The sequence below is a fragment of the Alexandromys fortis genome, unplaced genomic scaffold (assembly GCF_014885135.2).
Source record: "Alexandromys fortis isolate MF-2015 unplaced genomic scaffold, M_Fortis_MF-2015_v1.1 scaffold_3, whole genome shotgun sequence".
Classification (NCBI taxonomy): Eukaryota; Metazoa; Chordata; class Mammalia; order Rodentia; family Cricetidae; genus Alexandromys; species Alexandromys fortis.
The window spans coordinates 31,415,253-31,428,461 of record NW_026067909.1 but is presented as its reverse complement, the minus strand read 5'-3'; the positions used below and the strand labels follow the sequence as shown (position 1 = coordinate 31,428,461).

At 44.7% G+C, this 13,209-nt stretch overlaps 1 protein-coding gene across 2 annotated transcripts in view; it reads right to left on the bottom strand.

The window, feature by feature from the left end:
• Nalf1 (NALCN channel auxiliary factor 1) overlaps positions 1 to 13,209 on the bottom strand; it is a 434,221-nt gene that overhangs the window by 25,530 nt on the left and 395,482 nt on the right. For both annotated transcript variants that reach the window (XM_050136864.1, XM_050136865.1), the window contains exon 2: positions 1,071 to 1,242. In XM_050136864.1, the coding sequence (XP_049992821.1) occupies positions 1,071 to 1,242 (172 nt within the window). The remainder of the gene's footprint in view (positions 1 to 1,070; positions 1,243 to 13,209) is intronic.

Below are 13,209 nucleotides of genomic sequence, written 5' to 3'. Positions count from 1 at the left end.
TGCATGCCTGATGCCTGTAGATGTCAGAAGGGGGCATTAGATCCCCTGGCACTGGAGTTACAGAGGGTTGTTGGGAAGCAACCCCAGGTCTTCTGCAAGAACAAGTGCTCTTAACCTCTCAGCCTTCTCTCCAGCCTCTTATTTTTTATTATATTTGTTTATTTTAAAATTAATTTTGTGTGTGCCTACATGTATGATCAGAGGACAACGTGAAGGGGTGGACTCTCTCCTTCTGCTGTCTTGGCCCCGGGGACTGAGTTCCAGGTAGTCAGGACAAGCAGCAGGTACCTGCCTGTACACACCTATCTTTCTCTTTCTTCCACTGTTCAGGGGAATGTTTGAAAGCCCAAATACAAAGAGAACGTTCTGGTTTCCCCAGACTATTTTTATGTTCAAAACTCAAACATTAAGCAGGAGATAAATCAAGACAAATAGTTTAGAAAATTGGGCTGTCCCTCCTCTTCTGAGAGTATGTAAGGAACTCAGGGGGGACCGTGTTCTAGTGAGGGCATTGTCCTCATCACCAAGCTGTTTCAGGTGGAGACAGCTCTGATTGTTGACCTTGGATTCCATGTCCGCCTCATCTACGTAATGCTCATGAGTTTCCAGAGACACGTGTTGGTGTTGACATCCTTCCTGGTCCGAGAAGTACAAATATAAAATGCAGAAAATACAGAGATCACCTGCCTGGGGCTCTTACGAACAAATATGCACACATGTGACCCAGATTGACATTTCTTTTTGTTCTCAATACCGATTAAGATATGGTGACGGACCTCATCACACACACACTCACACACGCACACACACACACACACACACACGCACACAGGAACCATGTAAGTATGTTCCCCCTGCAGCTATCCTCATGGGACCGCCACAGAGAGTCACAGCTGGAGGGTTGATGTGTGGTGGAGAGGTTGACCCTGTTTAGGTCAGTTTGGGAAGTTTTTCTGTGCTTCTAGAAGAGAGGCCACGTAAAAACACATTTATGCGGGCTCCAGGTTATGTGAGCCAAAGGAAGCCACAGATGGATGGAGACCAAAGCAAGTCCCCGCCCCCAGCCGTACCTGTGCAGATGAAGCTTGAGAGGCCTCCGTAGATGACTTCGTCGTTGTCGGGCAATATGAACGGACACCTGGTCTGCACCTCCAAACAATATTGCTTGCATGGAATCGTCTTTCTGCAGTTAAACTGTGTGACTTCAAAATACTGGGAGCAGAGCCAGGCTTTGTAGACAATCTGAAAAGAAACGAGAGAAGAATCAGCGATGTGGAGGGAATGTTACTGCTGCGTCTCTTGCTAGGGAAAGGCTCGACTGGGAGAGCATGCTTGTTTTCACACAGGTCAGGAGACAGCTCAGAGGGCGCATGGTTTACGCACTGGCCGTCTTTACGTGGGAAATAACGCAGCTATGAGTATCTGCAGTGAGAGCTAACGGTATTGGACACAGTCCCACAAGAATGTAAAGCATTTAATTGGAAGCACCCTGGATTTGAGAAGAAGCTAACATTTTCAGGATTCAGTGGTATATGAAGTAAAGACGCAGAAGCCCCCTGTTCTCTCTGCTAACTCACTGCCATGAGCAGAGAAATCCAGTGGCTTCCCCACCTCTCCCACGTCTCATACCTCGCTTGGACACTAGATGGCGCTAAGGGCTTTGCAAGGACGACCCGCAGGGGATGCAGACGCTTGTGAGCTGGTTACAGCCTGCTTTCCCCAACGCACAGAGCAACAACAACAAAAAAGATGGGTATTTGCGTTGGTGACTCACATCAACGGCACCAAAAACCTCACCCAAAGCGGAAACACTCAGCACAGATCAGACGTAATATGCTCCACTTGTTTAGAGGACAGAGGGTCCCTTCACCAGGGCCTGACCTCTGTGGGATCTATGTTTGCTAAGTATTTACGTCATTTACTAACACGTGGCTTCATTGATCTCTTTCTGTGTGGTGGCTACTGGAGGGAGTACACATTTGAAAATTCACTTTATTTTTTCTGCCATGAACTAAATCTAAATTTAAATGAAGCAGCATAGATCAGTGAAATCCGTTCCCCCCCCCCCCCGGGTCTTCAACAACAGGGGGTAAATAACACTATTAAGGCAACGTTTCGTGTATTATATTCTACCTTGAAAATGGATAGTTTAGCATTAAATGTATATCAGTGTATCTGCGTGTCAAGTTATGGCCTGTATACGTCTGCTCTTTACCCACAGAGAACAGCGTGGCATAGCCTACCTAGCCTCTCATCCATCCTTTCCCTTGCGTTGCCTGTCTGAGATAGACCCACGTTTATTCTGCCTTGAACTTATTTCCAGTTCAGATTTTTGGTTTTGCTTAAAGGAGCCAGTGAGCGAGCAACAGGAGCAGCTTTTCTCACCCTCAGAGTGAAGGGTGCAGACAGAGGAGCGCCACTTCCTACAGTGAGCTAGCCCCACCCGTGGCCAGCTTCCCTGCCCTTCAGGGCTGTGATGGACCTGAATGTTTGGATACGCCACAGACAGCTCCCACTTGGGAAAGGGCATTTCCGGTACCGAAATCAGTCAGAGAAAACCGTGTGAACAAAACAAAACAGCGAGGACAGAGAAGAAATTTTTTAGCGTCACTTGAGAGATTAAGGCAGAGGAACAGTTTTTATTTAATGAAGGAATTATCTTTTCCCCGTGCAGACATGTTTGAGGTAAAGGAGGCAACACAGGCGCGGAGGACATTTGCTAGAATCTTCCAGCATCAACCGGGAAAGAGGGAAAGATGTGCTTGGGAGAGAAGGCAATTCCGTACTCTAGCAAAAAAAAAAAAAAAAAAAAAAAGACTTGAAAAATTATAAACAGAACATGCTGGAAAGAATTTGAAGAGTGTACTGCGAAGAGTGCACTCAGGCCTGGGAATACACCACTAAGTGAACTGTATAACGGACGGGTGCCTGTAACTGTCCCTGCTCTCCCAGGGAGCTGCTGTGTGCTGACCATGTGCCTGTGACAATATGCCTGTAGCATGGTTAATACAAATCCAGAGACAGAAATTGAGGTTCAACCTGAAGATCAGAAAAGCAAAACAACCAGCCACTGGCTCTTACCTCTCTACCTCAGTCCCAAATGACAATCTTGCCTCCAGGAATCTCAGTATGTGACTGAGACTGAGAGCTGTCTCCTCCGGTTTTTATATTCATCTCCAGTGCTGGGATTAAAGGCATGCACCACTACCTCCTGGTTTCTATGGAGAACTAGTGTGGCTCCTGGGATTAAAGGTGTGTGGCACACCTGGCTGGTCTGTAAGGCTGACCAGTGAAGCTGTTTTACACTCTGAACCTCAGGCAAGCTTTATTTATTAAAATGCAAATGAAATATCACTACAAACACCTTATGTATCCTCCCTCTTTAATGTGGGGTCAAAGTGGCAAGGTATTCTGAGAGGGGCAATGAGGCACTTACATGTAGGAATAACCAATTAAAAAAAAAGACTCCTCTTTGTCATCAAAAATAATACAATCAAATTTATGTGGGCAATGGAAGATGTATCAGGCAAATTGCTAATTCCGTGCAAAGCAGTGACAATCACCTTCTTTGGGCTGACAGAGGGAAGAGCATTCTGTGACAGAGAGAGACCTGGGTCTGGCAAATGGGTCAGAGTAGGGGAAGAGTGACTGCAGCAGAGAGGAGCGGAGTAGGGCAGAGTGTGCTGGGGACGGTGAGGGGAAAGCCCTTGACCGGTGGTGGTCGGGCGTTTTCCATATGCACACCATGCAAATTCCCTCACTCCACACTTGTAAACCAAGCTCAGAGAAATCACACCTTCTGGACACAATGCCACGGCTGATACGACAGCCAGGGGGAGTGTTTGATGGTCTTACCCCAAGCCCCACTCCACACATGAAAACCCATCACATCTACACCACGGTCATGTGAAGGTCAACATCAGCTCTTGTTACTTCATGACTGGCGTTTGGGGGCAGCACCTCTTCCAAGCGGGAACGGATGGTGTAGCCCTGGGATCCTTGGTATTCCAGAGTTCATACCTGCCTGTGCTTTATATTCAAGGCCAACCCAGATGACTTAGTGTGACCCTATCTCTAAAACACAAATAAACAAAGGAACAAAAATGAAAACGGGCCAGGGATGTGAGGCCATGCTAAGGCCCTGTTACCAAAAAAAAAAAAAAGCAAACAGAAAAAAAGGAGAAAGAAAAGGAAAAGGAAGGAGAGAAAAAGAAGAAACATGCCTCCTCTGGGGTGAGCCTTGGATGTGGAAGTCTGTTCCGCACATCTGCCGTCGTTCAGCAATATCCTTCTGCCAGGGGCACACACAGCCTTCCCCCCACCCCCCACCCACAGTGAAAGATTTAAAGTACGGCGGAGGCTCACAACATTTATGAGTTTCTGACACAAGCTTCAAACTTTATGAATTGCTGACGTGAATAATGATTTAGCTAACGAGGAAGGAACCAGAGATGTACCTGGAATTGTCTATTACCCAAATTAACAACCACCTCCAATTAAGAAGTGTATCTGTCTGGCTCTGACTCTCTAGTGCGCTTGCTCAGTTTCTCTCTCTCTCTCTCTCTCTCTCTCTCTCTCTCTCTCTCTCTCTCTTTCCCTCTCTCTCCCTCACCCCACCTTCCTATCTTTCCTTCACATGGACATAAATTCAGTTACTCCATTACCCAGCTGCAGAGTCAACTGTAGACATTTTCAACAGAGTTTGCCGAACATTTTTAGTATGCCTTTCTACACATTTATGTGTTTTAGAATATTTTCCTTACATAAACACGAATCAGTAAAATATCTGTAAGACTTATGAGTGTGTTCATTGTAAGACATGGTAAGACACACGGGCTTCCCAAGTTGGCGTGAGACTGAATGCAGTGTGTCGGTCGGTCGTTTATGAGACGCCTGGCTCGGTTGAACTGGGATTCTAGTGTTTTATGCTATGAGATAAATCATGTAAATTCTCAGTTCTGTTGCATAAACACGTAAGACGGAGAGCTTGCTTAAATTATAGAAGACGGTTTTAATGAGTTTTAGCTAAATGACCATATGAAACAATCCTGCCTCCTCCCTACCCCTCCTTCCCACCCCCACCTCCAAAGACAAGAACCATGTCTGCTGACTCACTGATGGAGTTGTACAGGGATGGTGGGTGAGGCTCACCCCCTTTCTGAATGAATGACTTAGTGAATGAATGAAACCAGGTCTGTCCTGATGAAGTTGCATGCAAAGGGGTCACGCTTACGTGGGCTAAGTTAGGCATTCCTATTCTAGGCAGGGAGATCCACTCTTTCTGGCCAGTCTTAGCCAGGGTCCTATTTTAATCCGGAAACGCATGGGCTCTGTGTCCTTTGTTGCCCCGCTTTTCAAGGCAACCGAATTAGGCTAAGCAGCAGAGCTCTGGATGAAGTGCAAGGCTGTTGCTTTGCTCAGTGATGACAGTCGTTCACACCGCTCCCCTGTGGGTGTGACTCAGCAATTTCTATAACCACCCCCATCGAGCACACATGACCACAAGTACACATATTCAGATAGTGTTCCGGATTCAGTAAAATACAGTTAATAACTCATTCAGTATGTCTTAAGTGCTCCGTCCACTTTGGGTCACAAAAGGAAGGGGCCACATTCCTGTATTTCTTCATAAATGGTGAAATTCAGAAAACATATGTTTTCAGCAGCTTAAATCCCACAACTGCCCAGGAAATCAGGGAAAAAAAATCATATAGGCATTTTAGGTAAAATGGAAAAGAAATTAAGTTATACAAATTAAGATGGATGATTAAGTTGAAAGATAGGACTTTGGAATTCTCCCTAGAATATTTCTAACAATGGGTCTTGGCTGGTTACTTTTTGGTTTTCCATTCCCCCTTTCCAATCTCATCCCTGGGAAGTTGGTAAGACATAGACATTTTCTGTTCTCCGAGGGCACAGGACGAGGAGAAAAGGGAGGGTGGTGTTCTTCAGACCTAATGCAGAAAGAGACACCTCTGGTCTTTGACTTGTACTATAAGCATGCTGAGATGCAGCCCCAGGGAGGCAGGCAGCTCTGCTTCTCCTGCAGAAGCAGAAAATTGAACATTTCTAATGCTCTCTTCTGTCTTATCCAGAACCAGATACCCATCAGATAGGCATTTTAACAACAAAAACAACAAAATGTACTGTTGAAGAACCATTATCACCACCGTGGCGGGCGTAATTATTGACAACTCTGACTGATGGGAACTGTCGTCCTTGCGAACAAGGGTCCTGGAAAACTGCAACAGGAAGCTTTGGAGCTAGGGATTCCAGACGCTTCAGAGATGAAATGTGCTCCTTCAGAAGGACAAGGCTATACCCAGTTTCAGTCTCAGAGTAAATCCCCACACAAAGTGTGCCAGACACTGACATACAACGCCGTTAAATCCAGAAAGGACTTCCACAGCTTGTACAACTTACACCAGAAAATCTGGACAGTTAGCTCTAAGAATCATCTGCTTGCAAAATGAATATTCATACCCATGATAAAGCAGGTCACTGCACAGACGAGGAACGCTCTCAGTTTTGCCTATCAGATGTGTGTTTGCAGCCCAAATTGTTTCAGCTGACCCAGAACCTGAAAAACACGTCCATACAATGTGCTAAAATGTAAAACTCGCCATTTGTCCTTGCGTTGTACGTTTTGCTTCTCTGTCAGAGTTTTTGAAATAAGCACATTAATAAATTCTTTTCAATTACAAATAATATCAAGAGTAACTGTAAACCGGGCGCAGATAAAGATCTGTGTCACGGTGCTGACAGTGGTGGGAATTGTTTTAAAATTACAGATCTGAAATGAAAAATGGGCTGACGACCAGAGGAAACTGTAGCAAGTGGGGATTATCCCCATGTAAACAAGGTAACATCCCTAACCAAGGAGGTAATTTTCCTCAAGTTTCTTTACAAAAAAGGATAAAAAAATGGACAGAATAAGCAAACATCGATTTCATATTGAAATAAGCAGATTTCAGCAACATATAAACTCAAGTGTTAATCAACTGGTAGGGAAGGGGCATCCAAGAACAAAACTGAAATATATATTATTTTTATTTATTTATTTTTAAGATCATATCCCCCTTATAAACCAGACTAGCCTTGATCTCTCAATCCTTCCTCAGTCTCCTAGGTATTAAAACTACAGATGTGTGCCAATACTCCTGGCTTTGGGATAGATTTTAAGATACCTATTTAAAATCTAAATAAAATTTAATCTTCTTACTTCTAAAGATACTGTGAACGCAATTCAAAAATCTACCATTTCCTTGAATTCTGAATGTGACCCACCTGGATAGGACATATTGTCGTTCTCGATCTCTCTCTCTCTCTCGTTCTCTCTCTCTCTTTCCACCTCCTCTCTCCCCTCCCTCATTTCTCTCTGCACATTTGGACAGATTCTCTTCCCATTGTCTTATTGCAAAGCCCCTTCTGCCTGTTTTCCTCACACATGAGCTGAAGCGGCAAACAAACAAAACTCACTGCGTGATGCACGCATGAACACATCCATTTCTCTGTCGAGGGGTAAGTACGACCCCTTCCTCGGGGATGCTCTCCTGGGCCACTGGCCTGTCAGTCAAACAATCAACAGCAGGGATGGCCTGGAGTTTCTGCTGACACACTGACTAAGCAGCAGAGAGTCAGACTGTAGGTGTCACAGGCGGGGAGCTGCTGCAGAGACCCCGAGTGGGAGTGCATGCACGTGACCTTACAATGGGGAGGAATCGTACTTGTGAAAAGGCATCTTGGTTATATCCCTGTGACTTTAAGAACCTTGTTTTTATTTCAAATCATCATGAGTCAGAAAAATCTTTTGTATTTTCCAATGTGAGCAAAACAATTGCTCGGTATCTGTTTGTTAGCCTGTGTAGCACGAGAGACCATACAAAGCTGAGAAGCCAGAATTCAATTTCCTGGCCAGACATACAGTCTAAAGACATCTGTCACTATTGAATGCTGCAATTGTAAAAATGTGCCCTCCCAAGTAACACACAAAGCATTACACCCAACATTATTCGTCCCATGTGGGGCATACGTGATGCGGACTGTATGTGGGCATTCCTGTGACATGTTGTTTCTGATTGATTGTGGCAAAACAGGTGAAAAAACAGAATGGGCTACTCAACAACATTAGAAAAACATAGGAAGCTCTTTAAGGTCACTGTTGACACTTCTGTTTTAGTTGGAGCTCAGATCCCTCTCCCTCTCCCTCTCCCTCTCCTTCCTTCCCACAGAGCATAGATACTGGGTATTTTCAATTAATTTCAGCTCAAATGTAATATTTTTCTCAGTTTCTCTTTCACAAAAGATAACAAAGCCATCTTGGTTATGCAAGTGGTACCGATGCCCTTCAGACTTGCCATGATTGGTTGAGTCTTGCACCACCGCTGACCCCTGTTCTTCTTTGATAATGGGAATGTGGAACCATATTTTCAGCCTGCCAGCTATTTTGTTTATAATGCTTTCAGACTTCTATGGAGCTCTCCATGACCTAGGTGCCTTGATCTTCATGTAGCTATGAGTGGGCTTGAATGCCGCAAGCTGCCGGCGCTTAAGGAACAACGTGTGTGAGTCCTACAGAGCATGCCTGGAAAAACCATGCTTGTAGAAATGATTGTAACAACACAGTAATGATCTCCTGTGATTTTAGATCATCTGAGCGAAGTATCTTGATAATTTCAGACACGTGTTTTTCTGAAACATCACGTCTTCAGCTCCAGGCGGTGCAGGACTGGTGATTTTCTTGTCTTGATACACAATAAAGCAGGCACTTTGAAAAGCTACCACCATTCACCCCAGGGCACTCTACTTCCTATATGGTAAGACTGACAGCAAAATGGAGAAGAAAGCACGCTGAAGAGACAGCTCCTTCTAGTAAGGGAGCCCCAGCATTTACTACCCGAATATATCACAGGAGTGTGTGTACTTGTGTTGTCTGAGAATCAGCTGGCAATGCGTACACACAACACTCTTGTGTGGACAAAATAGCCATCTACATTTTTGCAAAAGTGAGCTATAATCAAGTTTAACAAGGTTCTGCTGATGTTACGTGTTGGCAAAGCCCCATATATCAAAGTAGAAGCTCTTCTTTGTGTGTGGTACTTCACAGTATAACTAATGCCATCAGTCCTCTTGATTAACTTATTCATTTCAGCAATGTATATGGAGTCTATGCCACGAGAATATAAGTCAGGTATGTCAGCTAATAGATTGCCACCACCTATTGATTATAGCCGAATGTAAGTCTATCAGTAAATTGAGAGAAACTGTCACCGTGCGGCTTGGTCTCAACAAGGGGCAGCGACAGCTACCACCTAATACAACCTATTTGGAAAGCAAACTAAAAACATACGAAAAGGAGCATTTGAGCCTGGGGTTATGTATGTGGTTCCAACCATTTCTCGGAGATGGTTGGAACCTCCTCTAGCTCAGCGACACAAGACTGCCAAACAGCTCTGTGCCAAGGAGGTAGAAAGCTTAGGTCTTAAAGAGGTAGGGGAGTAAGAGAGAGGAAGTAAGACAAAAGGAAGTCTTGCTACACAGCAGACAGAGCCTGGGGCACTCCGTGCTTAGCTTTGCTCATGCTCCAGTCCATGAAGTGTGCTCTCTGGTCAAAAACATTCCTTCAGAAGCAGGCTGAAGGGGCTGGTGGGGATGCTAAGTTAGTGGTGCTCCTGCTGCACGCCAAGCCCGCCCCACCCGATTCCAGATATTAAGGTCGACCCTGAAAACTGATTATCTTCTCTGGCTTCATAGAAGCCATATTTCTGGATGGTTGTGTAGAATTCCCTATTATTGCTTTGCCTTCGGCTTCCAGGAGAATATTATCGGAACCAGAAAGGGCTCAGATAAAAATATAAGCCATGCTGTAGACACGCACACATCAAGAATTTTGTAATTATAACAGGCCTAAGTGAGCCTGTTTATTCTGAGCTTCATTTAAGACATTTAAGTGAGGGAATACCTTGTCTGCTGATGTAAAATCAACACCAGTCATGATGACGGGAGAGGGAGGCCCACACCTAGGGAGAAGCGCTCTGGGGAAGGCACTGTCTCCTGAGCCTTGCAGAGTTTTCACGACGTCGGTCTTTGATGAGAGAAAATTCTAGAACCCGTCTCACCCTGGGGGAGGCGCAGCACCTGCAGTATAATTGGGTACTCAAGATCTGTGTATCCTTTAAAGTGCTCTGTACAACTGCTATTGTGCATCGGGGGACGCCTTTGGCTCAGCTGCTAACCTTTTCAGAGCGGAGTTCAAGAGTGCAAGCGAGGTGTCCACCGGCGATGCCAAGTGGATAAGGGATATGAAGAAGAGCTTGTTTACCGAGAGAAGGTTGCACGCCATGCCCACGGACCAGTCATCGGCTCATCCCTGGTGCTAAATCAATTCCCCTCTCCACACCCCGGCTCAGAGCAGGGGCCATTAAGAAGCTGGCTAAGTGCTTAATTGGGTTGTGAAGGAGGTTTCTCCATTAACATTAATTAAGGTCTCTCTGGGTACAAGAAAGCTCATCCACCAGGTAGGGTTTCTGGGTTCATGTCTCTGCAAAACTATGGCTTTTTTTTTTTTTTTTTTTTTTTTTTTTTTTTTTTTGCTTGCCTAGACTCCAAAGGAAGCTTCCAACGCCTGCAAGAATCAAGGATAAAGGAACTCCTTGCTCCTGAATCAAAGTCTTGGCAAAAGGCAGCAAAGCTGTCCTTTCTCATCTCCGTTTGCCCTTGAGAAGAGATGATGGAACTGTAGAGAAACAATGTGTTGGCTGCCGCCAAATGCTGCAGGTGCCTCTTACGGGGACACCGCCGTCTATGCTCATACATGCGCTTCTGAGTGTATTAATCTTATTAAATGAAATCAAATGACATTCCTGATATTCAACCCTTTTTGACTAAAAAAAAATGGAAAGTTCATATGATTCAATATAACTCAATATAATTCAAGAAATTCTCATTTTTAAATGGAAATTAAAATGTAATCTCCTTAGAAAATATGAGGAGTGTTTTTTCCTTGCTCCTTCTTTCTGCAGGCCCTCAAACTCTAAAAGCAACTCTGCGTGCACGGGAGCAAGACATGCAACATAAGTTCATCCGTTTTATCTCTGTGAACCTGTCGGAGCAAAATGTGCAAATCTTTTGTGTATGTGAACACACGGTGATTCTGACATTGTGTTTGCCCATATGCTTCTTCGTCATCTTTTTTGACTTTCAACATATGTAAAGCAGTAGCATTATGTAGAAAAATTACAAAATTCAAGATAATAAATATTTATTGCTTCTCAAGAAAAACTGGCGAGGGAGGAATACAAAGAAGATATGACCAAGAAAATAGGGAGAGTACAGAAGGAAGAAACAGAGGGAGAGGGAGAGGGAGGGAGAGGGAAGAGAGAAAACCTGAAGTCTCCCTGCACTTCCTAATGCAGACAGCGGAAGTGCAGCAATAGCTGTGGAGAACCAGACCCAAAGCTTCGCAGGGAAGCTCGGAGAGCATTGTTTTTTGACAAGAAAGTTGATGATGTAAGGTTTATAAATGATTTTTCTCTGTTGGGGCAAATAGGGAGAATGGAAGAAAGAACACATGGTCTAAAAAACTTCCTGCCTGCTAGACAGGACACAAGTATCTTTCAATAAAAAGCTACACGTTCCTCAGTTCTCACCATATTTGAGTCATTCCCAATTTCCTTTTAATTGTTATTTAAAACATTACACGGCAAACGTACTGCAAAGCCAAACAGCCACCAGGTGGTGGCACTGTTGAGGATCCTCGTAAAAGACGCTGTCTCCCCGTCCTCCAAGCCCCCACCAGACTCCCTTTGCTGTGATAAATGAGAAAACTTGAAGTTGCTTTATTATCGGACTAGAACTAATAAGACATGGCTCAACATGGGAAGTGCCACTAGACCAAGCCATGCTCCATGCGATTTAGCTCCTGCGTCTTGTCGTCTCTAAGCCCACACCTGGTGTTCACTGAGGCCCCTTCCCAAGGCTTCTGACTGCAATAAGAAAAAGGCAAGAAATCTAGCTCTGCTCCCCTGGAAGAAGGCTTGGTTTTTTTTTTTCTGGGATTTTGAGGATCAGGTTAGTGTATTTGAAACTAAGAACCTGAAGACATGATGCCCCAGGGTGGAACCTGAAAGGTCCAGATGGTCCTCAGGACCTGTGAGATCCCACCCCAGGGGTGGCTGGGCAGCTTCCTCACCAGCTTCCATCGGGTTTTACCTCACGAAGCAGTCTAAGGCTTTTAAGTACTTCTAAATTTTCATTTTCTAATAGACGTCGGGATAGCTGGATGTCACAGAAATGTGTTAAAACTATTAGAAATGTTAGGTCCTCTCACGATAAACAAACCCCAATTAAGCCTAAATTTAAACTCTGGGGAGTGTGGACACCTGACCTGCGTGTCAGTCCCCACAAGTCAGAGCGATTTCCCCTCTGCAGTCACTATGATGTAAGCATCGGGAAACAAAGCCAAGGTAAGAAAGGGCAAGCCGCTTGGCTCACTCCTGCCAGGGGTCCTGGCAGGGCCTTGGCTTTAGAGCACTTGGGCCAGGCAGCTCAAAGCCAGGGACATATGGAGCTAATCTGTGAGGCTGCGAGGAACGCTTGTTTCTGGGAGCTGCAAGCCAAGTCCCCAGAGCCTGTCTTGGAGGACACAGAAAGTCCAAGATATCTCAAATATGAAGAGCAGGGGAGTAAAAAATGGGGTCCCGGAGGGTTTTGCTGGTTCTAAGCTTCAGGTTCTTTCACCCAGAACAATCTTGTCTCCTCATAAATCCTCACACCAGATTCTTTAGTATGTACGCATGGAATTTATTTTTTTTTTTATTTTTAGACAGGGTTTCTCTGTATCCTGGTTGTCCTGGAACTCACTGAGATCCACTTGGTTTCCACATAGTTCCTTTTTTGTTAGCTTTGAAAGGAAACTGTATATTTTGATCCAAGCATTTAGGAATCGGCAGAAAGCAAGTAAAATAGTTAAATTGACAGGGAATTACTTTTATTCTGGTTTTTGAAAGAGGACCTCAGGAAGAGCAGGGCTATTTCCTGGGTCATCGTTTCTCTAGCATGAAGATTGCACAAGCCAACAAGAATATGGGAACCCAGAAACAGAAGAAGGTAGAGCATGCCTTGGGCAACAGAGCCCAGACAAGACTCTGCCACATGGTTTAGCCCGATTTCACTGTGGACAGCAACATAAGACTGTCAATGGGAAGGAAC